This window comes from Natator depressus, chromosome 1 (assembly GCF_965152275.1).
Source record: "Natator depressus isolate rNatDep1 chromosome 1, rNatDep2.hap1, whole genome shotgun sequence".
In the NCBI taxonomy this organism is placed as follows: domain Eukaryota; kingdom Metazoa; phylum Chordata; order Testudines; family Cheloniidae; genus Natator; species Natator depressus.
Window position 1 is genome coordinate 116,057,394 of NC_134234.1, and position 27,547 is coordinate 116,084,940.

Here is a 27,547-nt window from a genome sequence, read left to right on the forward strand (position 1 = left end):
CCAGTAATAGTTTAGTCAATGTTTTGGCCCACAGCAGGCACATCTTTTACACCAGAACACTTAGGGTGATTTTTCAGAAAAATCAAGATCTGACAGGTATCTCTTTACCCAAGGCAACATATCAGTGTGAAATGGTCAAATTGTTGTCTAGGCTGAGCCACTTTCTCAATTAAAATCTTCAAAAAGAGTGAAACATAATACAAGGCATTGTCAGAGAGAGCTAAGGAGATGGAGGAGCAGGGAAGACATTTAGCCATGACTGGCAAGACAGGTAAGTGTCTAACAATAAGCACTCTTTTTAGCAGGGCTGGTTAATAAGCAACTGAGTTCTTGGCAAATAAACAGTGGGAAGCCCTTGCTGAGACCTTGAAACTGGCAGATGATGGATTGGAGGCTTGGCACAAAAGACAAAGCAACCCAAATTATACTTTTTGTCACAGCGAGGTATTTGTTTAGTTTTTTTCCTCTTATCTTCATCCAGCGTCTGAGCCATTTTACACACACAACCCTTGTAGGAAAGAATAAGTAAGACTGAGGATAAACTATGGTAGGGACTATTCTGGAAGACACAGAGTTCAGATCTATGCTGGCCACTTTTGTTAACGAAAAGCAAGGAGGAAAACTGACAGGAGGCGCTGGCTCACTTAGCCAAACGTTCCAATTCTGCAATTCCATTGTCACTTGTGACTGGTCAAGTGGTGGCATATGTAAAAACCCCTCAGGTTAGAGACAGGCCTAAATCCACTGGGAGGAACCCAACACTCAACTCCGTTAAGACTATAAAACCAGATATTTAAGTGTCAGCATTACAGCTGTTCACATAGGATCAACAATTTTATCTTTAACTTACACCCACTTCCCCCAGCCCACCGCCCCACATGCACACAAACACCTTCATTAAGGACAATTATACTGCCAGAAATAATAAAAATTATTTTTTCCCCCACAGGCTTGGATCTGCTGGATCAGTGCAAACTATGTGAAAAAACAGCAACACAGTAGTACTGTACTAGGCTGCGCTGAACAGCTACCAGGAATTGTTTATATTTTCTCCTTCAACCTCCCACCATTCAGTGTTTTCAAAACAGAGTGCTGGGTCAGGCAACTACAATGAGAAGAAAGGACAAAAGTAGGTATATCTGCTCAATACAAATGGTCTTTGTCCAAGACTCTGTGGAAGGACAAGTTTGCATAAACAATCCCTGAAAGGCAAAAAGCCTATTAACTGCAGCTAAACAGCAATCAGGTGAAAGCTCCAACCTTTATTCAGTTAATGGGGAGGAGTCTCACAGATGCCCAGCAGAAGCAACTCAAACAAGCAAGCCAACCAGTGTGAGCACCATGAGTATTTGAGGCCATACATTTATGAGACTGAAGTACAATTGTATGCATTTCACACATCCCTCCCTACATGTTTGAAATCTAGGGTTGACAACAACCTCCTCCACACTACGGGCAAGTTTCATCAGTGTCAAATAATAAAACAGCTATCGGATCTCAAGGAAAACAGGAATATAGAGAAGGGGTGGGGGAGGAATGTCACTCTTCTCCCCCCCCCCACACACACACACACACAGATGCTGCCAGTAACACTAGCGCAGGACACTGTGGGGCAAGAAGAAAGTGGGTATTTTTATACAGAATACTTCCATAGTAATAAGGCGAATCAAACACTTCTGATGCAGTAAATATCATAAACGGCTTTGCTCCTGCCATCAGGCCTCCGAGAGTTAGAAATTTATCACTAATTCCGCAGGGATTGTTCTGTACATCTCCAATTATAAGACGATGATTATAACCAAGTAATCATTCCCAGACTGCTAGGAAATAGGATCACTGCATCACACGTTATTTTAATTGGAAGTAATTTCTTTGAATATAATTTTCTAGAAAGCACAACTTGCCACTTACAGGAAAGGATTAAGTTACAATGTCATGGGAGGTGGGGGGGGGGGGAAAGGGGGGGAGAATGGAATGTCAATGTTCTTCAGGCTTAAAATCTTAAATAATTAAAACCAAAACCAGAATTCTAGTCTACTACAGATTTATCAAATATTTAATACAAAAAACCCTTACGTAAGCCACTATCACAACTGAGCTTAAGAGAAATTTCCTTCTTCCAAGCATGGCTTAATCTGTTCCCAGGATGCATTTATTTACTCTGTGATTTTTGTTTAAAGAGAACTGAACTGTGGATGTACATGTTAGCTAAATTATTGTCCTTTTTGAACACTACTTTTAAGGGTGGGCAGGAGGGGTGCTAACTTCCTCTCCCTCTGCATGTTCAGTGCCTCTTATCATGGACATAAGATGATACCTTTCTATAGTATGTCCTTTAATCCCTTAGGCACCAAAGAACAGTCCTTGGACAGCACAACACCTTTGTGTGGCACATTTTTACTCTATAAAATAATCACCCTGCTCTTTTAAACAATCCCAGCACTGAGATTGTGGCACAGAAAGGGTTGATTTCAGCAGAGCAGGACAAACGTGGATGGATCTATGTCTGAGGGCAAAGTGAATGTCTCCCTTGGATTTGCACTAGCAATCCAAACACTCAAAAGGGTAAAGTTGGAAATGTGCTGTAATTTAAACCTTTCCCAGGAATTTAACTGTTTCCAGATAGCTGAAATATTTATAACTATCACTGCTACAGCCATGCCCAAGTCAATGGAGAGAAGGAAGAGATTCCTAGCTAGTTAAGAATCCATTTTATTATTGAGTTTGCCATACAGAAGCAATTAATGATTAGAAACTTTTGTCTACTTATCGCATTAAACAGGTCAGCATCAAATCCTTTCAGAAGGATTACCTTTCAGATTTGCCCATTTACCTGGACTTTCAGCTAGAGTATTTTCTGCTGCTAGGAAACACAGACCAATATATATAGCTGGTTGCTTTTCGCAAACCCCAAGCCCTGAATGTTCTCTTTTCACCCTTCTTTTAGCTCGTACGCGCACGCACACACACACACGCCTTTCTAAACCATTTGCTTGTGGAATCAATGTGGATCTTCCACAAATGAACCAGATGGCATTATTACAGAAACTCCTCTGAGTACCTCCTAATACCTAAAGAACAGTCTTGGCTCAATCCCCCCGTCACCTCCTTCAGATGAGGGCAGAAGGAAGGAAAGAACAAAAAAAAACCCTGCACCTTCAATGAAAACCAGGCAAAGTGAATATCTCAGCCAAAACTGTAGGCACCCAAATTTGAGCATTTGAGTCATTTTATTTTATCATCTGCCATTTAGAGGGACAATTAGCAAGACTTGATAGAATAAAAATATAGCAATAATTTGTACATGTATGGTTGGAGACTAAATGTACATCAATGCACCGTCACTGGTTGCCCTGCTGCTCTATTCTATCCAGGGTGGATAAAAATCAATGATTTTTTTTTCTTTTAACGGATTTGGGGGTGGGGGGAGGGGAGATAAAATGCATCCAGCAATCGTCCCGACATAATGCCAACTATAATAAACTTCAGAGCTAAGGGTGAACTATTCAAGAAATATATGTTTGCTGATGATGTTTTAAAGAAAGTCACACCAGTGAACTGATAGAAGTCACTTAAGCACTTGGGGCATGGCTACACTGGAAACTTCAGAGCGCTGTTGCAGGAATGCTCCCATGGCAGTGCTTTGACGTGTGAGTGTGGACGCGGGCGAGCACTTGGAGACAGCTCTCCCAGCGCTCCTGGTAATCCACCTCCACGAGGAGATTGGCTCCCAGCGCTCGGAGCCTGTTTATACTAGCGCTTTAAAGCGCTCAGATTTGCTGTGCTCAGGAGGGTTGATTTTTCACACCCCTGAGCCAGCAAGTTAGAGACCTATAAAACGTAAGTGTAGCCAAGTCCTTAGATTCAGAGACTGCTGAAGTGCTAATCTCACTTTTAACAGCAGTAGCTTCTTCTGCCAGTGTAGAAAGTCCAAAGGAAGAAAATACTCTGTCACTTCAAATTGAGAAATCGTTTGGGACCTGAAAAAGCAGGAAAGCTTGTTTTTCTTTTCCAGACTATGTACAAAATGGGGAAATGAAGGTGAAGATGACTGAGTTAGCTGCAGAAGCCAATATTTTAAGTTTTTCGTGTTGACCTGGCTGACATAGTCTATTTGTTTTGTTTTTTAAAATATATTTCATTTAATTATTTTAGTTAAAAACAAACAAAAACAAACCTGATTTTAAAAAACTTGAATGTTTAACTAAATTCAAAAATTCATATGCTTGTTTTGTTAAATTATTATATGTTTGCTGTTGAAGAAAAAAAATCCAGAATACATAACGTTGTTGTTTTGGTTAAATAAAACTATTTAAATGTCTGTCTGGTGATGTTCTCCTCCTAGAAAATCCTCCAAATATTAATGATTAACCTGTTGAATTGGAGATATTTATGAAGTCATTGGGAGGTGAACTATTTGCTTCAATTACCTTTGGTAAATGAAATAACCAAACAATCATTCGTTTTCCGATATAGCTGTAAAACTAATCTGAAAAGTTTTCAAAATAAATCACTTCAAAAATGTATAGTGTGTACCTTCTAAAAATAAAAACTACATCTATCTCTGAGTTGTGAAGAATATGTATTAAGGTTATAACAACCTACAAGAATGCACTTATGTAGAAATCCATGATTAAATCAAGTCTTCCTGACTAGTGATTTAAATCAATTTGATTTAAATCAAATCCACCCTGATTCTATCCCCAGAGCTTGTTATCTGGTGCACCATTATGTGAGCCAAAGTATTTGCCTGGGGCCATTAAGAGAAAATTTGGGTAGATGACTAACTGTGCTTCACCTGGATACATAAAGAATGCAAGCTGGTAAATGTGGCTGCATACGATTTCCTGTAGCTTAAACACCCACCCGCTTCCTGCGGAGTGAAGAAACATCAGATATAAGATAATAAGGTATGAGTCAAAACATAAGGGCATGTAACCTCAAGATGCATTTTAAAATGCTTCCCAAGGAGCGCAAGACCCTTGCATTTGTGTGGAGGACTTCTAATCAACAAAGAAAACTATGACTAAGTGGCAGATTCAAAGAACAGTCCCATAACATTTTAGGTTTCCTTCACCAAATGTTACTGTTTTCATTATAATGAATTTGATGAACTACTACACCTACTCCCTAAGTCCATGATCTTGAAAGCTTATCTACAGTCACAAGGATCCCACCCACAAAGATCAGCTTGCTTGCAAGACCGGGGCCTAAAATTGTAGTAAAGCCAGAACCTTGGAAAAAGCCAGGTTTGGTCTACACTTACAACATACACCAGCATGCCTATGTAGGTCAAGAACGTGTTCCTTCCCTTCCCCCCCAACTAACAGCACAGCTCTGTTGACAGAACCCTATGTGTAGATGGCAACTATGCAAACAAAAAAGCGCTCCTGCCAGCAGAGTTAACATCGTTTGGGGAGGTGGTGTTCTGTATATTCTCTCAGAAGCATCTGGCACCAGCCACTGTCAGCAGACAGGATACTGGGCCTGATGGACCATTTGTCTGACCTAGTATGGCCAGTGTAGTGTTCTTAACTATATTGTGGGAGAGAGGAATGTTTGCTATCAGCACTGGAGAAATTATACGTTAGATGACATTTGTTTTGAATTTGGGCATGGCAGGGTGGGGATGACAGTCAAATGTATGCTAGAGAGGACTGTTTCTAATATTTACAGCTTTGACTTTAAAAAAAATGCCTGTAAAATAGCTGTGACGTTTGCTTTTTTTTTTTGATGGTGTAACTGGCAACCATTCCCTCCACATGACTGTTCTAAGCTAGGTGATATTAGTGACTTCATTGCCAGAGCCCCGTGCACCATGTTCTAAATGCCCATTACAGTAAGCTATGGATGGGTCAGTATAAGAGTTCTCCCCCCACCCTCCTCTCCTTTATGCACGCACAAATGAGTAGTGACTTTATGTATGCTAAATAACCATTCTTACAATATAACTTCTTTAAAAGTTAATGTTTCTGCAATCCACATGGAGGGAGAATGTGTGGATGGATCATTCTTGTGGTTCTATGAAGCCATGTCTACACTACAGAACTTATGCTGGAGTAGCCCCCTACTGTCAGCACAGCATGTGCCAACAGAAGGAATAAATCTGCTGGTCAATTATCGCATGATCCAACCCGTCATTCAGAGGTTTAGGGACAAGAGCATGGGCTTGCGTCCCTGCCCACCTTGACTGATAGCCGTCAATGGACCTTTGCTCCATGAACTTAACTAATTCTTTTTTCAACCTACTTATACTTTCTGCCCTCACCCCTGGCAGCAAGTTCCACTAGTTGACTATGCATTGTGTGAAGAAGTACTTCCTTTTGTTCGTTTTAAATCTGCTGCCTATTACATTGGATGACCCCTGGTTCTTGTATTATGTGACTAGGTAAATAACACTTTGCTGTTCCCTGTCTCCATACCAGTCATGATTTTATAGACATCTATCAGATCCCCCACTTACTCATCTCTTTTCCAAGCTGAACAGTCCCAGTCTTTTTAAATCTCTCCTCATCTGGAAGCTGTTCCATACTCCGAATCATTGTTGCACTTTTCTGCATTTTTTTCCTCCAATTCTAATTTTTTTTTTTTTTTTTTTTTTTTTTTGAGATGGGTGACCAGAACTGCAAGAAGCATTCAAGCTGTGGGCATACCATGGATTTATATAGTGGCATGGTGACATTTTCTTATTTTCTATCCCTTTCCTAATGGTTTCTAGTACTGGTAGCTTTTTTGATTGCCACTGTACATGGAACAGATGTTTTCAGAAAACTATCCATGACTACTCCAAGATCTCTTTCTTGAGTGGTGGTAACTAATTTAGACACCAACATTTTGTACGTATAGCTGGAATTGTGTTTTCTGATGTGTATTACTTTGCATTTCACAATAGTGAATTTCATTTGCAATTTTCTTTACTAGTCACAGAGATTTGTGAGACCACTTTGCAACTCTTCACAGTCCACTTTGGACTTAACTATATTAAGTAATTTTGTATTCTCTGCAAACTTTACCAAATCCCTGTTTACCCTTTTCCCAGATCATTTATGAATACATTGAACAGCACTGTTCACAGTACAGATCCTAGGGGGATCCTGCTACCTACATTACTACACTGTGAAAACTGGTAATTTATTCCTACCCTTTGTTTCCTATCTGAAACCAGTTACTGATCCATTAAAGGACCTTCCCTCTTATCCCCCATGACCCTTACTTTCCATAAGAGCCTTTGATGAGGCACCTTGTCAAAGGCTTTCTAAAAGTCCACGTTCACAATATCCACTGGATCGCCCTTGTCCACACGTTTGTTGACAGGCCCCAAAGAATTCTAATAGATTGGTGAGGTATGATTTCCATTTACAAAAACCATGTTGACTCTTCCCCAACATATCATGTTCATCTGTGCGTCTCATAATTCAATTCTTTACTATAGTTTCAACCAATTTGCTGGTACTGAAGTTAGACTTACTGGCCTATAATTGACAGGATCACCTCTGAAGCCTTTTTTAAAAACTGGAGTTACATTAGCTACCAGTCATCTGGTACAGAGGCTCAGAAGCAATAGGTTACATACCACAGTTAGTAGTTCTGCAATTTCATATTGGAGTACCATCAGATCCTTGAGTTCCTCTGGTCCTGTTGAATTATTATCATCAACTTGTTCAAAAACCTCCTCTATGGACATCTCAATCTGGGACAGTTCCTCAGATGTGACACCTAAAAAGAATGGCTCAGGTGTGGGAATCTCCCTCACATCCTCTGCAGTGAAGAACAATGCAAACAATTCATTTAGCTTCTCCAAATAGCCTTGTCTTCCTTGAGTGCTCCTTTAGCAGCTCGATCGTCCAGTGGCCTCACAGACTATTTTGCATGCTTCCTGCTTCTGATGTACTTTAAAAAAAAAAAAAAATTGCTGGTAGTTTGTGTCTCTTTTGCTAGTTGCTCTTCAAATTCTTTTTTGGCCTGCCTAATTATACTTTTTACACTTGACTTGCCAGATGTTATGTTCCTTTCTATTTTCCTCAGTAGGATTTGACTTCCAATTTTTAAATACTCTGTTTTTTTCGACATGGTGGCATTTTGGAGGCAGGGGGCGTATACATATAGTTTGAGCCTTTATTGTGCTATTTTTTTAAAAGTCTCCATGCAGCTTGCAAGCAAGTATTGTGACTGTTCCTTTTAGTTTCCATTCAACTAGCCTCCTCATTTTTGTGTAGCTCCCCTTTTTGAAGTTAAATGCTACTGTGGTAGTCAACCACCCTTCATCTCCCCTTCCCCCCACATGGACGTTAAATTTAATTACATTATGGTTGCTATTACTGAGAGTTCAGCTATTCACCTCTTGGACCAGATCCCGGGCACCAGTTAGGACTAAATCAAGAATTGTCTCTCCCCTGTTGGGTTCCAGGACTAGCTGCTCCAAGAAGCAGTTATTCATGGTATCTAGAAATTTTCATCTCATCCTAAGGTGACATGTACCCAGTCAATATGGGGATAGTTGAAATCCCCCATTATTATTGGGTTTCCTGGTTTTGCAGCCTCTCTGATCTCCCAGTGATTTCCCAATCACCATCCTGATCAGGTGATTGGTGGTAGAGTCCCACTGCTATACTCTTCCTATTCAAACATGGAATTTCTGTCCATAGAGATTCTATGGTACTGTTTGATTCATTTCAGATTTTTACCATATATTTGACTCTATGCTTTCTCTCACATATAGTGCCGCCACTCCCCCACCAGCATGACCTACTCTATCATTCCTATATATTTTATACCCTGGTATTACCATGTCCCATAAATTATCATTGTTCCAGCAAGTTTCTGTGATGCCTGTTATATCAACATCCTCATTTAGCACCAGGCACTCAGGTTCATCCATCCTAGTATTTAGACATCTTGCATTTGTGTACAAGCACTTATAAAATTTGTCAATATTTAGCTGTCTGCCTTCACGTGATGGAACTGAACAGGACTCTCTTTTCATTACAGCTTTTAACGGCTTAAAAAAGAGATTCTAAACAAACATCTGCACCAGAATCAACAGTGAAATGTCCCAACACTTTTTCTTAACCTCACTGCTAGAGTAGTCATGACTGAGAATATTTTGAAAAGTGTAAAGATTAGAACATGAATGTTTTTCTAAAATGTATTCCTAATATTTGTAACGAAACTTCCTTCCAGGCACACATTTTCAAGACAATGCAGAGAAGTAGCATGAGCGCAAAACAGCCAAATGATTTGCAGAAGCAGATCTTAAGACTTGAAGGGGCAAGCTGAAGATAACAGCAAGGCCCTGTTTACAGACTTGGGAAAAAGCTTTCAAAAAGCCAAGAAGATTAAACCTTTCCCAAGCATTTATCCACAAGTTGTTTAAGACTTTCCCTCCCACCCGCTCTGAATGTGCCAACACTGGCGTCAAGTAGCCTTGGATAAAGTGTGCAGTCTACTTGTCAATTCAAAGGAAAACTGTATTTATACAGTGGTTGCGAAGAGTGCAGAACTGAGCAAGCTATCCCCTCACACAGCTAGGCTGCACCCAGACTTAAAAATCAGAGGACCATATCAAGTCCTGAAGTCAATGGGAGTTGCACCTACTGACACCAGGGAGAAACGTGGGCCAAAGAGCAGGGTCTCTGTCATACACCCACACCTAACTTTTCACAAAACACTATGTTGCGACTATGTTCCTATATAGTACATCTTTCTCACCACAAGTCAGAGGATTAGTTTGTCCTATGAAAGAACTAAGTCAGTCCCCCAGCTTCAAAAACAAGTGGACACCTAGCCCCAACACTTTATTTCAAGATTGAAGGGAGTTTGTTTTGTTTTATTAAATTTATATATTATTTTGAAAACTCAGTTACTGGGGGGAGGGGGGAAAAGAAGTTAAAAACTATGCAAAAAAAAATAAAAAGAGTAAACAACATATCACATGAAAAACCCTTAGTCACCCAGGAGCTAATGAGAGAAGAGATTTCCACATTTTACTACTGTTTGTTGCTAGTTTTGTATTTGGGTTCTAGCAAAGGAGAACTCTCCCCACCTCTGATGAGTGTCACAGCCTCAGGGGGTTTGTCTAGTCCAGGGTTTAAAATGTGAGGTTAGCACACTAAGGCAGAGTGCCTAGGGCCCTGTCTGGATGAGATTTCTAAAACAAGGTTAAATATCCCATGCTAACCTCAAATCTTAAGTCCAAGTCTAAGACAGGCTTTTGGAGACAGATTCTTTATGAGCTCCCTCTGCATACTGCCCCCATACGGCAACATGAGGCTAACAGATCAGCAAGCAGGAGGGCAAAGAAGTACCCATACAATCCCCACAAACCATCCTTTGCAAGGTGTTCTGACCATGGGGCTTTTACATCTGTGAAAGGGAACAAAGCGCTTCCTCAAGTCTCTCTCTAGCAGCAGTCAGAGGCCAGAGGACACACTCAGCTCCCACTCATATGCAAGTACAGCGGGAACACTGAATAGAGCAGCTTTAGTAGCTCCCAATAGCAGGTCTTCGCTCGGGTGCATCTATATAGAGCGGTTTAACAACATCATGACTGGGGTGGAGAAAGTGAATAAGGAAGTGTTATTTACCCCTTCACATAACACAAGAACCAGGGGTCACCCTATAAAATGAACAGGCAGCAGGTTTTAAAAAAAAAACATAAGGACATATTTCTTCACACAACACACAGTCAACCTGTGGAACTTGTTGCCAGAGGATGCTGTGAAGGCCAAAAGTATAACTGGGATCAAAAAAGATTCAGATAAGTTCATGGGGGATAGGTCCATCAATGGCTACTAGTCAAGATGGTCAGGGACGCCACCCCACGCTCTGGGTGTTCCTAAGCCTCTGACTGCCAGACGCTGGTCCTGAATGACAGGGGATAGATCACTTGATAAATCACCTGATTCTGTTCATTCCTTCTGAAGCATTTTGGCATTGGCCATTGTCAGAAGATAGGATACTGGGCTAGACAGACCATTGGCCTGACCCTGTGTGGCCATTCGTATGTTCTTAAATCACCGCAGCTTCGAGAGATGGAAAGGATCCTTTCACTTCCCAAAAGAAAAAAATAATACTGGGTTTTCACTCGAGGCAGAAGACTCTCCATCTGCCACATCCCCCCTCACTCCAGTGAGGACAGGGGGCAGAAGAAAGGACAACCCCTCCCCCTGCACAGAAGAGGTACTACAGGAGAACAAGTATTACCACCTCCTCTACCCCCAAAAAATGAATCCTGGGAAAGTTCTGAAGAGGATGTAAGAACAAGAAAAGGAGATAAGTGAACGTACAGAAATAAGAACCTTTATACTGGTAGAATTGCATCTATACTTGGGGCTGCACCAGCGTAACCATATCTGTTTTCAAACATACACAGTTAAATTGGTACAAAAACTGCACAGACATAGCCAAGCCCTGAGAAGGTACTGTAAGGTTAAGAAGTAAGATTGAGAGAAAGAGGGAATGAGGAGAAGTTTAACCCAGGGGAGAGAAGAAAAATGTAGCAAACAGAGCACAGATATATGAGAGAGAAAGAAAGAACGAACAGGGAACGTGGGGGGACATCTGAAGAAAGGCACAATTAGAAATGACATTTTCCTTAGAGAGGAGATGAAAGAAAGTAAAAAACAGAAATACTGGAGAGAGGCAAAGGCATGGGAGGCATTATATGTTAAATGGGGGTATGAGAAATAATATATTTTATATGAAGTTTGAGGTGAAAGCCCGGCCTTCTACAAAAATGTGCTACTCTTTCTCTATAGTTCACACAGTGGAGCCAGATCTTCATCTGATGTAATTCAGAATAATTCCTTTGACTTCAACAGAACTACACAGGGTAACACCAGCCGAGGATCTACCCCATGTGTTTCCAGGGGGAGGGAAAAAATACATTAATAAAATGAACACATACTCACGTGCTGTAATACGAAGGATTCGTTCTGTTGCACTATTACTCTGTTGGACTTATTTTTGCGTCAAATTATATTTACATGTATAAATTATATATTCACACAGTCTGAATAAATCTGTTAAAGATATAATTCCTACTGCTCAACAAAGCAAGAGAGGCAACTTCATTCAAAAACATTCATATCATGAAACCAGGTATTTGCTGAAGAGCTGCTCACTTCATACTCTCCCACAGGACTCTTGTTGACATAATGCAAAATTCCTACTGAAGTGAGGTGGTTTAACTCAGTGGTTCTCAACTTATTTTCATCTCTAGACCCCTAAAAAATTTCAAATGGAGGTGCGGACCCCTTTGGAAATCTATTGACTCTGAAGAAAGACTGAAACCTGACTGAACAGAATTCAACTAAGTCTTTCGCAAACCCCAGATCCCAGGTTGAGAACCACTGGTTTAAATGACATGGCACTCAGTTCTGATTCAGATGCAAGTCGCTAGTAAATTTATCGTGCTCTCTCCAACATCCTTCATAGCAGCCCAGAGTCACTCATAAAAGAAACTTAAGGAATTCAACACACTGAAGTACATATATCAAGCCCACCTCTAAAGAAACCCATGACTGAACAGCCATTCACACAGAATCATCTCTCACTTACACAGAAAGAATGACAGGTTTCAGAGTAGCAGCCGTGTTAGTCTGTATTCGCAAAAAGAAAAGGAGTACTTGTGGCACCTTAGAGACTAACCAATTTATTTGAGCATAAGCTTTCGTGAGCTACAGCTCACTTCATCGGATGCATTCAGTGGAAAATACAGTGGGGAGATTTATATACATAGAGAACATGAAACAATGGGTGTTACCATACACACTGTAACAAGAGTGATCACTTAAGGTGAGCTATTACCAGCAGGAGAGCGTTTGTTTTGTTGCTAATATGTGATACGTGAAAGCCCGTTGCCAACTGTGTCCACATATCTATTCAGGGGACACCATCACAGGGCCTAATCACATCAGCCACAATATCAGAGGCTCGTTCACCTGCACATCTACCAGTGTGATATATGCCATCATGTGCCAGCAATGCCCCTCTGCCATGTACATTGGTCAAACTGGACAGTCTCTACGTAAAAGAATAAATGGACACAAATCAGACGTCAAGAATTATAACATTCAAAAACCAGTTGGAGAACACTTCAATCTCTCTGGTCACTCGATTACAGACCTAAAAGTGACAATTCTTCAACAAAACAACTTCAAAAACAGACTCCAAGGAGAGACTGCTGAATTGGAATTAATTTGCAAACTGGATACAATTAACTTAGGCTTGAATAGAGACTGGGAGTGGATGGGTCATTACACAAAGTAAAACTATTTCCCCATGTTTATTCCCCCCCACCCCCCACTGTTCCTCAGATGTTCTTGTCAACTGCTGGAAATGGGCCACCTTGATTATCACTACAAAAGGTCGTGTCCCATCCCCCCCACCCTCCTGCTGGTAATAGCTCACCTTAAGTGATCACTCTCGTTACAGTGTGTATGCTAACACCCATTGTTTCATGTTCTCTATGTATATAAATCTCCCCACTGTATTTTCCACTGAATGCATCCGATGAAGTGAGCTGTAGCTCACGAAAGCTTATGCTCAAATAAATTGGTTAGTCTCTAAGGTGCCACAAGTACTCCTTTTCTTTTTACAGAAAGAATGGTCTCTGAAGGTCAGATTATAAACAAGGCTCTACAGGAAGAAGTTTGTACTGTTGCTGGCTACACAGTGCTTAGTCTGTAGAAGAAGAACAAATAAACAAACAGTCTTCTTTGGCTGGCAAGCTATAAAAAGCTTTGACTAGGTAAAATATTTACCAAAACCAGTCTAGTAATTTCCACTATTAGCTGCTAACATAATACATTTGGTAACTGGAATACAGTTAATAGAACCTGAATAAAAAGTTATTTGAAGGAAATTTACAGCCATTTCTTCAGCTAACCTTGAACAAATGGCAAGTTTTAGTGTGGTTCTATGAGGAAAATGGCTTTCTGGGGGGCTCCATGATTCTTGCATCTCTGATTCCAGATCAAATGTGCTCAATTTACAGGTAGAAAGATATTTGTTTTTTTCCCCCTAATTGCCAGCCCTGCCAGCTTAGCCTGAGTTTTTTTGTTGTTGTTTTGAGAGTTTTTTGTTTTGTTTTGTTTTTAAACCATTTGTTGTGCTAATCACAAGTTATAAAGGCTCTGTGGGCCAAATCATGCCTTCATCATTAATATCTGTACAACCCCATGGCTTCAAAAGGTTTGCACAGGTGTAATACGTTTGATTTTAGTGAACACTTTTGATGATGACAAACAGAGGAATAGAATCCGGCTAATACTCTCTCAGTTGTGTTGACTCTGCAGACTTAACAGGAGAAAAAAAGAGTAGTAACTATCATTTTAGTCACTAAGGCTAATAGACAAGACTCAGATCTGTCGCCTCCAGTTAAATTCTGAGAGAGATGGTGACATTTTTAAAGTCAGTTTTCTGACTAGAACTGCACTTTAAGTATCTGTGCAGTTACAAACTCTTTCATTTGTTTTCTCTTACCCAAGTGAAAAAGTAGGACTATAACCCACTTAATTGTGCTAGTGTATGACTGCATTCTCCAAGTCAAGGAGCTTCCAACACAGGTGTTTCTAACACAATTCTATACAATGTGTCCAAATTAATACACCTTTCCCTACCGGAACAAAGTAACAAACACCGCTGAGAGCATTTGCAGACTTCTGCTTCCTTCCCTGCTCCCTTCTGCAATTCAAAAAAAAAAAATTAAAAAGCCACAGATGGGAACCATAAAATGCTACTCCCTGCATAAGTTTCCCCTTCTAGCTATAAAATAAGTATTTTGAGGAACACAACAGCAGAGGATGTACTCTGAAACAACCACCAGAATACCTTCCTTGGAGCAAGGAGGAACAGGCACCTTGATCTGCAACTGAAATTCCTGTGGTCTAGGAAGAGTCAGTGCGCTACTCCAGCTTGCACAAGAGCTGCCATTACATTCCATTAGATAGAAGGCACCTCCACAACTTAACTTTAACCAGAAAGAAGTTTTGTCATAAATAACTAACATACTATTGTTTCTATTATGAAAAGAGGGCACTCTTCCATTACCTCACAGGAAATCTAAGCAAAGGTAGCTTTGCTAGCAGACACTGATTTACTGACTTTCTGCCTTAAGCCACTAGATTTGAAAACCATCGAGTCAGTGACATAAAACAATTACCTCATTCACAAGAGCTCTTTGAACCTAAATACAAATCCGATCAGGTCAATATTAAAGGTTTTATTCCCTACCATATAATATATTCAGAAAGATCAAGACATTCTTTCCATCCCCCTTTTTAACATTCGAGTAATTTAGCAACCCCAATTTATTTTAAATGACTGGAAATATTTTCCTCCATATTCACTTATCACGCTAGAGTTTAACCCATAGAATGCACACAGAATGCTTAAGAAGATGTATGTACATTTCAGTCTCGGCAGTCTCCAAATATTAAAAAGATTTTTACTCTTTTTGGGGGGTGGGAGGAAGGCTATGTGCCTTTTCCATCACTTGTATTAAATAAGTTTTTCATTAATTTGTTATTCAAAGCATTCAAGGGATCTGTAATAGCTACTGTACAGCTTCCCCCCTTCATCTATTAATAGACTGCCATTCTTTCCTCCCCCACAAGACTACACCAGAAACACATGGGAAGGTGGCAATTTAAACAAGAATAATGGAAACATGCCAGCTCCGCTTGGTGAAATTTAAAGAACCTACACACCGCATTCATGCAAATGCACACAAACATTTATTTGAATTTCTATGTGCATATGATATATAAAATATGACACACATTTTTTTAAAATAGCATTGCTTAAATAAAGCAAGGATTTTTTCAGTAGAGTCTTCCCTATAGCTCTTGACACACTCCTTTGTGTCTACACCTTGTGATACAGGACCATTAACTGAATCCCCCATAATATCTAGGTAAAAATTGGTAAGTTAAGCAAATAGCAGCAACAAAAATAAAAATCCAGAAATACTTGCATTTTTGGTTTAACATGCATGATTAATTTAACACATTCTTAAACTGTTGTTGTTGTTTTTTAAAACCACCAATATCTCACACAAAATTCCCTTGGAATTATCATCCTTAAGCAATACTGGCCTGAACTGCACAAATATACCAAATTTTAGAAGTCTCAATAAACTATTAATCCATGGTAAGTAAGGGGCAAGGGAAACTATCCAAGATTTTTTTTTAAAAACCACTCTAAAAAATGGTTTCATCAACTACTGTGGGGGAAAAGAGTGAAATACAGTTGCATCTGGGCAGTTAGATTCAGCACTGGATTTAGACCAGTGGTGGGCAACCGGCAGCCCGCGGGCCGCGCACCACCATCAGGGTAATCTACTGGCAGGTCACCAGTTTGTTGACATTTGCAGGTCCCAGTGGCCACAGTTCGAAGTTCCTGGCCAATGGGAGCTGCAGGAAGCGGTGCAGTTTTCCTTTGGGCTAAAGGAAAGTGCACACTAACAGCTGACAATCAAAAGCCAGGTTTTGGGGTTTTGTTTGTTTTTTGTTTTGGGGGGAGGGGGAGGGAGAGAGGGAAGGATACCAGGCAGAGAAACTTATCTTTGAGGAGATAAACAGATCCGATGTCACATATTTATTCTCAACCCAGCTATTTTGGTCATCTTGAGTTTAGGTATATTCCTATAGCTCTGTTCTAAAAAAGTAAATAAGTAAATAAATAAGTATGGCCTCTGTACAAGCACAATTTCTCAAGGAGAAAAAGATTCAAAAAGCTCATCGTCATGGACACAAGAGTGGAGGTAGACAACATGCCTGTTTTTAAACGAAGAGCTCATCTCAGCCAGACTCCTGAGAAGTTCTACAAATATAAAACCATCTATATTTAAATACCAAGTCTTAATATAGGTATGACAACTAAGTAGTGAAGAGACGATACTAGCTAAAGAAAAGCAAATTAACTCCTTGGCAAATGCATACAAAATAGGTCACCTTTATAGGACACTTGGATCCAGGGACCTTCTGTTTCACTGACAGGTATTCTATTTGCAAGTACAGACTTCCTCACTTTTAAATTATGAAGAGGTGTGTTCATTCCTAGTACATCTTCTACTCCTTGATAAAGGACATGATGAAGGCAGGAGAAAGGAATTAAGAGCATGGTTTCATGTCTTTCTAAGTGCACTTTCAAAAATGTAACGTGAATCCAGGTAAGAAAAAGAAAAAGTTGCAAAATAATGAGTGAGCATGTCTGTGTGCAGTGCTCACTCTACAACCCATTTTCAGTACAGCAGCCCACTGTGAAGAAACTAATGATACACAGCACTATCCATTTTCTGGAGAAGCACTAAAAAAAATGTAATTAAGGCTTCCACTCCGTAGATACCCCCACCTTTTTTTTTTTTTTTTTTTTTAAATTCAGACACCACTGCATCAGCTCTCTACAGGGGTACTTCACAATCTTACAGCAGTATATATCACTGATGCTACAATTACGAGTCTGACAGCATTTCCATTTTGCAAAAAGACCCCTATTTTCAGGGCATTCAGCCATAAGTATTCCCTACTGATGCCTTAATGGGATGATGCAGAGCTGACAAGAGAGAGGGAAGAGGACGACAATTGTACCGAGGCACGGAGTTTAAGGGAGCCCCCAAAACATTTGTAACTTGGGTGAAATGGGAGGGGGTGTGGCTCCAGTAAACATGGTGTACCAGAGCCCCAAATTTCTCTCGAGAGGCCTGAACTGATGTTCTTGGCAGGCAGTGTATAAATTTGTTATACTTTCAGTCAATTTTTATGTTCCAAGAATGCAGAAAAAATACACTTTGGGATATTTTTTTTTCTGGCCCTGAACAGCTTTTTAAAAGCTTATGTATTTTGCAGATCTTCAGGTCAGAGTAAGGTACTCTACTAACACTTCTTAATTGGCTAAAGTGCCTGGGAAATTTTTTTTTTTTTTTTTAAAGCAGTCAGTTGGAGCCCATAATTTAAGGATTAAGAAAAGTTAAGGCAACAATCTTTTGAACTCATGATTTTAGTCTGGATTTAAACAAACTTTTAAACCACTGGTGTTCTAGACATTTGTACTCCCCCAAATATTCAGAAGGAGAAAGTGAAACATACTCTAAAAGTTCAACTTTTAATGCCCAAATCAAAATGCAAAAAAAATCCCTAATTTCACCAATTATGATTTGGCAGCTTTGGACTGTAGCCTTGGCACACCCAAGATGTTAGTGAAACACGTCGTTGTTACAAAAGGATTCTTTGAACTGATGGCGTTCTTTTCCATATCCAAGAGGAGATAAGTCCCTCTGTCTCACCTCTGCTGCCGCGCTGAAGTAGCTGAGCACACAATTAGATCCAACAGCTCCATGTGGTGGATTGGTACAAGGAGTTAAAAGATATTAGCCAATAATTTCCAATCCATATTTAAATACCAAGATAAAAGTGATCTGATTTTTAGAAGTGCTAAGCACCCTCAAATTCCTGCAAAGCTAATGCGAGCTGTTAGTGTAGTTTAAAAAAAAAAAAAAAAATGTCAGGCCGGTCACTGTCAGTGGGAGGGAAGGGAGGAAAGACACTTATGACATCAAGGTATCCGTTTATACCCACTTCACACTCAGAGAGTTAACTTGCAACATTAAAAGCAATTAACAATGAACATTTAGATTCTGCAGAAGCCAATGCCACTTCCCAAGGAAAAATTCCTACTCGCTGCATGACAGTTGATTTGTCAGGCCTGATTTTTCTTTGCCCCTTATTAGAGAGGCATCATCAACTTAAAAACAACGGGCTGTTCATTGAGCAGCATTGCGTGTGTAGTGTTCAGTGTCACAGTTTCCCAATTTGAGGAGGTCTTTCCCACAGCAACAAAGGAGAGAAAAATATTTATAGAAAATATTAAGAAATAATGGTAAAACCTCACAGTTCGTAGAACGGCTCCTGTGTAGTATCTAAAACTACTTTTAATTCTTTTTTTGAGCAGATTACATTTGAAGTTGATGGTGTCCCTTTTAAAACCAAAGTAACTGGTTTTTGAACTAGGGGGAATGCCATGCTCTAAGTGACAATATTTGATCAAAAATAATAATCTTAAGTAGAGTTCGGAGTTGCCTCCCAATCCACCTCCCATTGAAGTCAATAGAACTCTTTCCATTGACTCCAGTGGGAAGTGGATTGGGACCAAAACTAATGCTCTCAGGTAATGCTCTACTGGGATTTCAACCCATCTCGTGCAAGTGAATGATATCACATCCTGGATGTCAACATCCTTCAGAGTAAAGAGGAAGTGAGAAATGATCTTGTAAGAGCTGGAGTTTAGAGGCAGAAATGCAAAGAAGAAAACCCCTAATTACTTTCTAGGATGGCGGCTCTTAAGAAAAGAGGCCATGTCTACACTACAGTCACTGCAACTGTGCCGCGGTAGTGTCAGAGCATAGACGTTTCCTACATCAACGGTTTAGTTACTCCATCTCTGGAGTTACTGCCGATGTAATTACTCGATCTCTCCAAGAGGTGGCACTGTAGCTAGATCAAAGGAAGAATTCTTCTGGTGACATTGCTGCATCTACACTAGGGGTTAGGTCAACCTAACTACAGTGCTCAGGACACAAAACTTGTCACAGCTCTGAGCGACGTAGCTAGGTTAATCTAATTTTTAAGTGGAGACCAGGCCAGAGTTGAGCAGCTGGAATTGATATTCAAACTACAAACTTCACTTACAAAACCTCATGCGGGGGGGGAGGGGGGAGGGGGAATACTAGACTGCAAGAGAGAAAAGTCAACCACACTTTGAGTTCAAGATTTACACTAAACCAACAAAAGCAAGATAATATAAAGGGCTGGTCACCTCTTCTAATGCAGCATACACAAGAGGGATCCAGGAGAAGGACAACTACATGAGGACCCCCTTCTGGAGATCCCCTACATTATCCCATCGGGAAGCAGGACTTTCCTCACCATAGCTGCAGAGGGCAGCCTACTGTCCTGAAGTATCCTGTCTTTGCATTGATGGCACTCATCTGCTTCCTGGCAGCAGTCCTCCCTATGGAGGAGGCTCCACAAAGAATACAGCCGCAGTCTGTATTATTGTGTCCTTGTAAACTCCATGGGGGGCTGGCAAGGGGGCACTTGCCTGCATAGACCTCTCCCCCCGACCTCCTCAGGCCCCCAGACTTGTGGAGGGACTTCTCTGACCCCTGTGGAAAAGGGAGAACAATGCTGTGAAGATGAGTGTGCACCCCTTCTATAGGAGAGAGAGAAATCACTGCACAAAGGATCTCCCCAGAGTTAAGAAAACAAGCACAACAGAGTGAGTTGGGTGCTGAGGAGAGGTCTCCCAGCAACAGCTGTTTACATAATAAAAACAGATATACTACAAAAAACAAGCAAAATGGGCAAAGAAAAAAAAAAGGTCATCAAACTTCTCCTGACCTCAGTCAGAATCTTTCCACTGACTTTTAAGGGGATTTAGACCAAGCTATTAATACTGTATTTCATTCCTTCCATTACAGTAGCGCCTATAGGCCTCACACAGGATCAGGGCCCCATTGTGCTTGACACTGTACAAACTATGGTAAGAGACTGTCCCTGCCATAAGCGCTTGCCATTTGACGTAAGACAAGATACAAAAAAAGCAGGTTTGACAGACAGACAGATGGAATGGGGGAGGGAGGAGGAGAGTAACATGTGGTTACCCACAATTAACAGGTTGCATTTTTTTAATAAAAATAAATATCAGTAATCCCCACTGGCCACCTGCCTCGCCTTTGTATATTGAATTAAAATAATTTGGGAGGTGAAGGATGATCAACAATGAACTTTCTGTTGAAAATGAACTGAGAATACGTTTACCTCTAGGAACAAGAATACCGGTTTTCTGCATCAGAACTACGGTTTTGGCATCCCTGCTTCCACCCGAGAAAAGCAGCACTACACAACTGAATTCCCTCAGAAAGTAAGAGCTAAAAGGAGGGCAGCTCATCCTTAAATAAGCTGGTCTGGGGCAGTTGAAACCAAGTGACCTCACTGACACTGAATACAGTTTGTCTTTATAGCGATAAGACTGGAATTGTATTCACGTTTAACAACGTCATTAGAATTCACAATGTAGTCTGTTTACTAGGGGGAGAACAAAAAAAAAAAAAAAATGGCTATTAGGAATACCAAGCACAGAAAAAATGAAGCCACCTTTTAAAATAAAACTTCATTAAGATAAAATGGAGTACCCTTAATGAAGGGAAAATCTCGCTCCGATTTTTAAACTTATTTTCAAATCACCATTTAAATGATCGTATCTTACATCATGTCCTTTTAGGAGCCAGAAGTTAGACAATACGAATCATTTACATGCAGTTTTGGAAGACTGTGACAGAAATCAACAAAAGAAGCCTTCACTATGAATTAACTCTCACAAGACTCTTAGAAAGCAACACTAGCATGAGTTAAGGGTAATTAGAAGTTTCACCCCTAATTTTGAGCTTCCTGGTACTTTCCTGTGTATGCCTCAAACCTACCATAGACACTTTCCCCCCCAATCTTTACAGAAATATGAGGTCTCAAAATATAACGTGTGAAGAAGACAAGCAATACCACATGAACAAAAGCTTTAAAACGTTGATATCTTAGTTATACTTTTTAAAAGTACAAGAGAAAAATCACTATATGGTACTATACCTTAATCTCAAATTAAAGTTAGTTTACAGAATATGCATCTAAAATGCATTTATTTAAGAAGATGTGAAATCAATACATTTCTTAAAGGGTTATTGAATATCTATAATTTACAGAGTCCCCTTTTTGTACATTTTACCAAATCAAGAAAAAAAAATGATTCGTTACAAGATTTAAATATTATCTCAAATGAAAAGTGGTGAACGTTTTCATTTTGGGTGAACAAAGTTACCCTTTAACGTAAGGTTTACTATTGTGGTGTGGAAAAAAATGTTAACTATAGAAGTGCAAAACTGCTCCTGCGATATTTGCAAATGATCCCAAAAATTCTGAAGACATGTTGCCCGATCAATGACTATAAATTCCTATTACACTTAAGTGCTCTGATAAAGTTGGACTAAGTCAAGGACCCGAGGCCATCCTATATGAAGACTTCATTGTTCCAAAAGATAGCCCCAAACCAACCGTGATAACACCATTTTCCTGCTAAATTCCATGCCATTCAGATAATTCCCCGTGAGTGTACTATAGTAGTTAAATAGGGGGTATACACCTGGGTAACAAATTCAACAACTCTAAAAACTACTTTTTTCTATTGTTTGTTTACAAAGGGAATTGAAGGCTATGCAAAACACAGGGTAAATTTTTTCAACAATCCATCAAACCATTGAAATTCCTTTTCCTGCAAGAAGGAAATACATGCTTGTGAGCAAGTCTGTACATGCCATTTAGCTCAAGATCAGTTGATATCAACCTGTTGAAGAGAAACTCTTCTCTCAAAATTATAACAATTCTTTGCTCTCTAAAACTTTTTATTCTTTTTAAACAAGAGGCCTAACAATTATCTACATCCACAGTGATTCAGAGGTTAACTTCACTCACTGTATCTCACAAAACTTTAACCCTTTTCTTCCTAAACAAGAACAAATATGACTCGGAACAGCTTAATTCAGGGATTTCTTATTATTCTTTTCCTATATCTAAAATAATCTACAGAGGAACAAACAAGATGGATTTAAATAATCTGCGGAGGGACTATTAGCTACAATCTTTTAGACTCTGGGGAAAATACCAATACATTAACTATCCACCCTCTACTGAACATACAATAACCAAAGAATTTCCATCTCATTCAGTCACACAGAGCCCAGGAAATGTCATGCACATTTTTTCCCTGATTCACCATTGCATCACGTGCTTTTCTTAAAGTGCAAAGCAAGTCTCCCCAAGGAAATGTGGAGGCATAAGCAAAGCTATGGAGGAAAGAAGAAAAAAAGGGAAGCTACTGATTTGAATGGGAGCAGCTGGGTGTTCAGCATTCCTTAAAATCATGCCACTTAGACCCCAATCCCACAATGAGTTCCATGCTGGCAGGCCCTTGTGATTACACAAAGCTCCACCGAAATCCATGTGGGTGAAGGCTCTGACCACATGCTGCTCATTGCAGGACTAGAGCTTTATTTAGGAACCTACATAGTGATTTAGGAGCCTAATTTTAGGTGCTCTTTTTTAAAAAAATCTTAACTTGTTTTTAAATGCAGGGAAACATTTTCAAAGAGCTCTGCTGGGGTTGGGAAGGGAAGAGACCGTAACATTGACTATATTCAACAGGTGAATGAAGATGCCCAGAAAGACAAATGACCATCAGTATAAACATTGATGTACAGAAGCAAGACAAAGAGACAACAAAACGCAGTGCCGTGAGGTAGTCTCTGTAGTGACAGTAAGCAAGACAACCGTATTCCTATAGTCTGGGTGGCATCTCAGTGATGCCAACACACAAACAAGGAAATAAACCAAACTAGCCATGTTTGAAAACTTCTAACCATTATTTGTAAAATAGAAACAATTTTCTGGCACCTAGGCATATGTTGCAAACAGAATATTAGGGTTGGAAGGGACCTCAGGAGGTCATCTAGTCCAACCCCCTGCTCAAAGCAGGACCAATCCCAAACATTTGCAGTTAAAAAGTAAAAACAATAAATATACTTGATCAACACATCACAAGGATGGGGCTGAGAGAAACGGGGCACACATGGTTCAGATAATCACCTATTTCCCTAAGAAGTCAAATTTGTTTGTTGAAAAAAAAAAAAAAATCAAATTCTCATCTTTGGATGATACTGGATTTTCGCCCCAAAAAACAAGAGTAGAGCTGGAGGAAACTTAAACACTGCTTTACAGCCCAATGTTGCAGTCACAACCAAAACTCAGAATCAAGCCCATGGTTATAAAAAAACCTTATGACATGTTCATGTTTTGGGCAAGTGTGGAGTGGTTACAGTAGTACATACAAGTACACCACTTACCCAAGCACTAAGCTGATGTCAGAGGGGTTTCTTTCTATAACAAAGCAGCATTAAATACCTTCTGAACTGCAGTACCCAATCAGCTTTTCTCAAAATATTTACTGGGGGAAGGGAGAAATATTTTATCACTTTCTAATACAGAAAAAAAAATATTAATACCACGTATGTTGAAACCAGACCTCAGATAGACAAAGTCTGTTAGCTTGTGGGTTATCAGTCAGAGTAAAGTGATTGCCATTTAAATCTAGCATGATTTTCTAATGGCATGTTTTAAATTGGCAACCATATTTGTTCAGCTTAGTTTCTAAAATAGGTTGCTCTAAGTACTTACCCAAAATGAAATTTACATCTCCTATTGTCAGACAGTTAATGCTACAAGAAATGCACTAATTAATTCAAAAGTATTATCAGGTAAGTCAGCTAACAATGTACCAACTGCAATAATTAATAGGGGAGTTTAAACTCACACACACGCCCTTTTTCTTTTAAGGAGGGCTCAGGTGATGCAAATTTAGTAGGCACAAAGATTACAGAAAAGGAATTATTAAATGGGTTAGCCTGAGGGAGGTGTCAAAGGTCAACCTCTAATCAATCTTCCTATCTTACTCAGGCCTGTTGAGCCATATGGTTTTCCACCTTTTGCAAACAGAAACAGTGAAATTACTTCATTTCTACTTTTAAAATTTAACTTGTATAGGAGGAGACACATACTGTCTCTCCATCATTGAGGCTAAAGTTCACCCTCTTAAAACAAACCTAAATGTTTGGAGAAGACATACCAAAATGGCTTATTTAGAGACATGTAATGGTAGTTTGATAGTGGTAAGTTCTCTTAATAAAAGAAAACCATGTTCTGTTATTTCTAATTACTCCACCCCCCCCCCATTCCCTTACATCTGTACGTATATAATTATTGACTTCTTCAATCCTTAACCCATTTATTGAACTGTATGGTTGATCACTATTAATCATACTGGTAACCGCTACTCCTTGCAAAGTCATGCAATCTCAGATTTGCTTGTTCCACTTACTGAACGCTGTATTAAGTAAACTGTTTTCACACCCACATGGACAATCTCTTATTTCTCACTATCCTCCTTCGTTTTAGGTTTTTTTTTTTAAATCATACACTTGTCAAACAGGTTATTCTAGGCATTCTGATTTTACCATCTTCAGACAAATAATCTGTCCAGCTACGGTTGCCCCCATCACCCATGCCCTGTATACTGTGCATAACAGAGTAGCATATGATGCAGCACCACTTAACCTAGACTTTGCATCTTAAGCATTTTGAAAGGTTTTCAGCAAAGAAAATTGGTCACAATTTTAAGCAAGGTCAATGCTTTGTTTAAAGTAAACACAAAAGCAATACCTGCCATTAAAACGTATTTGATTTTTCGATGAGCCCACACCTCTATTTATATGGACCCCCCGGAACCACAGTACCTTGGAGTGATCTTTTGTTTTGTTCTTTATTTTCTAAAATAAATCAGGAAGATCTTAGACCTTATCAGGAGAGGTAACTCTGAGAAAGTAATTTATGCCCCTTTTCTAAACACCAGTAGTGTCATCTGGAAAGGTAGAAACCAGTTGGTCACCAACAAGAAGAATTTTTTTTTAAATTATCCTTAACTTTTGTATGCAGAATAGGGTGACCTGCCATCAGATGTGCGGTAAACAAAGCAGGGAAGTACGTGTTGTGTAAAAAGATAAAGGAGAGAAATTCTGACACAAACCTTATAGACTTGCCCATATGTGCCATTACCAACTACTTCCACCAGCTCAAAAATCCCAGCTGGGTCCTACAAAGAAAAAAAGAAGGGCGGGGGGAGAGAAGTAGGGTTACATTTTTGAAAGCTCTCGCAAATGGCAGAGAGTCTTGTAAAAAGGGGTCTGGAGCTAGAGAGGATGTTGGCTGCGCAGCTGTTGCGCCCTGTTTTTCCGTGCACATGCCAATACATGCAAACAAAGGAAAGCAGCCCAGGGCTGAACTCTCCCCCACCACCTCAACCACCCCCAAGTGGCTCCCACTCCGGGGGGGGGGAGGGGAAGGGAGCAGCCAGACTGGCCAACAAAGTGCCCCTCCTGGGCGGCAGCTGCCCCCAAAGCCGACTGCAAACGCAGCGGCTCCTTCGCACCCACCCACCCCCAGCCCAGCCCGGCCCGGCCCGGCCCGGCGCTCTCTATGCTCGCAGTAACAAAAGCCCTCCCAGGAGCCCGGCGAGGGGAGCGCTGCCCCCTTTGTGTGCGGTGGGGGGCAGCCCCGCGCACTCACCCGCAGGGAGGAAAGGTCGATGTCCACCAGACTTTTTGCAGGAGAATCGTTCGCCATCTTCCCGTCTTTTTTTTTTTTTCTTTTTTTTTGGAGGGGGGGGGTTAATAATCAAAACGTGTGACTTGCGCGAGCTGCTCTACCTCCTCCTGCCCGCTTCAGCCGGGGCGCACCTCTGCTGCATGGGGCGGCCGGCTGGCCGGAGGCGGCGGTGGGCGCTGGTTTGTTTCCCGGCGAGGAGCGGGGTCGGGTGCGCTTTTCCTCCCCAGCTCTCCCAGCCTCTCTTCGGCGGGGGCTGCGAGTCGGTGTCGGAAGCGGAGTTACACCATGTTGAGGTGGCAGCTGCCAGCCGGGCTCTCCCCTGCACGCCCGGGCACGGGCATTACACACCCAGCGCGAGCCCAACTCCAGCCGCCCCGCTCCGGCGCAGGGGGCTCGCAGCCTCCCCGCGCGCGAACAACCAGAGAGCCGCGGGTCCCTCCGTGCTCGCCGCCGCCCTCCTCTTCTTCCTCTCCGGGGGCTGCTGGGCTCCTGCACCCGGGGCACAAGGCACTGGCCGGGGGGGGGGCTCCCGACCTGCAGCGCTGCTGAGCGGAGTTGAGGGAGTGAGACAAAGATAACCCAGGGAGGAGGAGAAAAGGGATACAAAATAGATTGTGGGCAGAGAGAAAACAGCTCCCCCTTTCCTTCTCCGGCAGGAAAAACCAGCGGAAACACACAACACCCCAAAGCACTTCTGGGAAAAAAAAAAATCCTCGCTCCTCTCCCAGCCGTTGTGTGTGTGTCTCAGCGCCTAGCTCAATATATTCAACAGGGGTGTGGCAGAGAACAATAGATAACTCACTCCGGCCTCCCTCAGCGCTGCGAAGGTCCCTGCCCTGCCTTAGTGCCCCGGCGATGGCTGGAGACACACACGTTACACCCACCCCAGTAACAATACACGCTCCATGCGCGTGTTAGGCACAGAGCTAGCTGTGGGAACAGCCCAGCACAGTCTAGAGCAAATCCCCAAGGCTAGAGGAAGAAGAAGAAAAGCAGAGGAACACACAGTTAAAGGTGAAAGGGCTCACAACATTCTCCAGCACTAAGGGACACCTCAGGATTAATAAGGGTATTTGCACTTTGAACATGCAAAACACTGTGGAAGTGAGAAGCATTATTATCTGTTATAAATGATACCTTTTCATCAGCCTAACTCAATATGCCTCAGCATAGTGGAAGGAGCAAAGAAATTAACCCCTTGAGTGCCACCAGCAGCACTGATTCAGGGACCACAAAGGTTGGCTGGGTTGCTCAGACTGTGAAAATGTTTCTTGTATGTGTAGAGT

At 40.9% G+C, this 27,547-nt stretch overlaps 1 protein-coding gene across 4 annotated transcripts in view; it reads right to left on the bottom strand.

Annotated features, from left to right (window-relative positions):
* Positions 1 to 27,055, bottom strand: part of MAP4K4 (mitogen-activated protein kinase kinase kinase kinase 4) — a 241,511-nt gene extending 214,456 nt beyond the window's left edge. Inside the window, exons 1-2 of one of the 4 annotated variants that reach the window (XM_074964827.1) lie at positions 26,223 to 27,055; positions 25,684 to 25,749 (exon numbers count right to left, since the gene is read on the bottom strand). In XM_074964827.1, the coding sequence (XP_074820928.1) occupies positions 25,684 to 25,749; positions 26,223 to 26,279 (123 nt within the window). In that variant the 5' untranslated portion in view covers positions 26,280 to 27,055. The remainder of the gene's footprint in view (positions 1 to 25,683; positions 25,750 to 26,222) is intronic. The other 3 variants (XM_074964835.1, XM_074964838.1, XM_074964844.1) reach the window with 3 other exon arrangements.
* Positions 27,056 to 27,547: the final 492 nt, after the last annotated feature.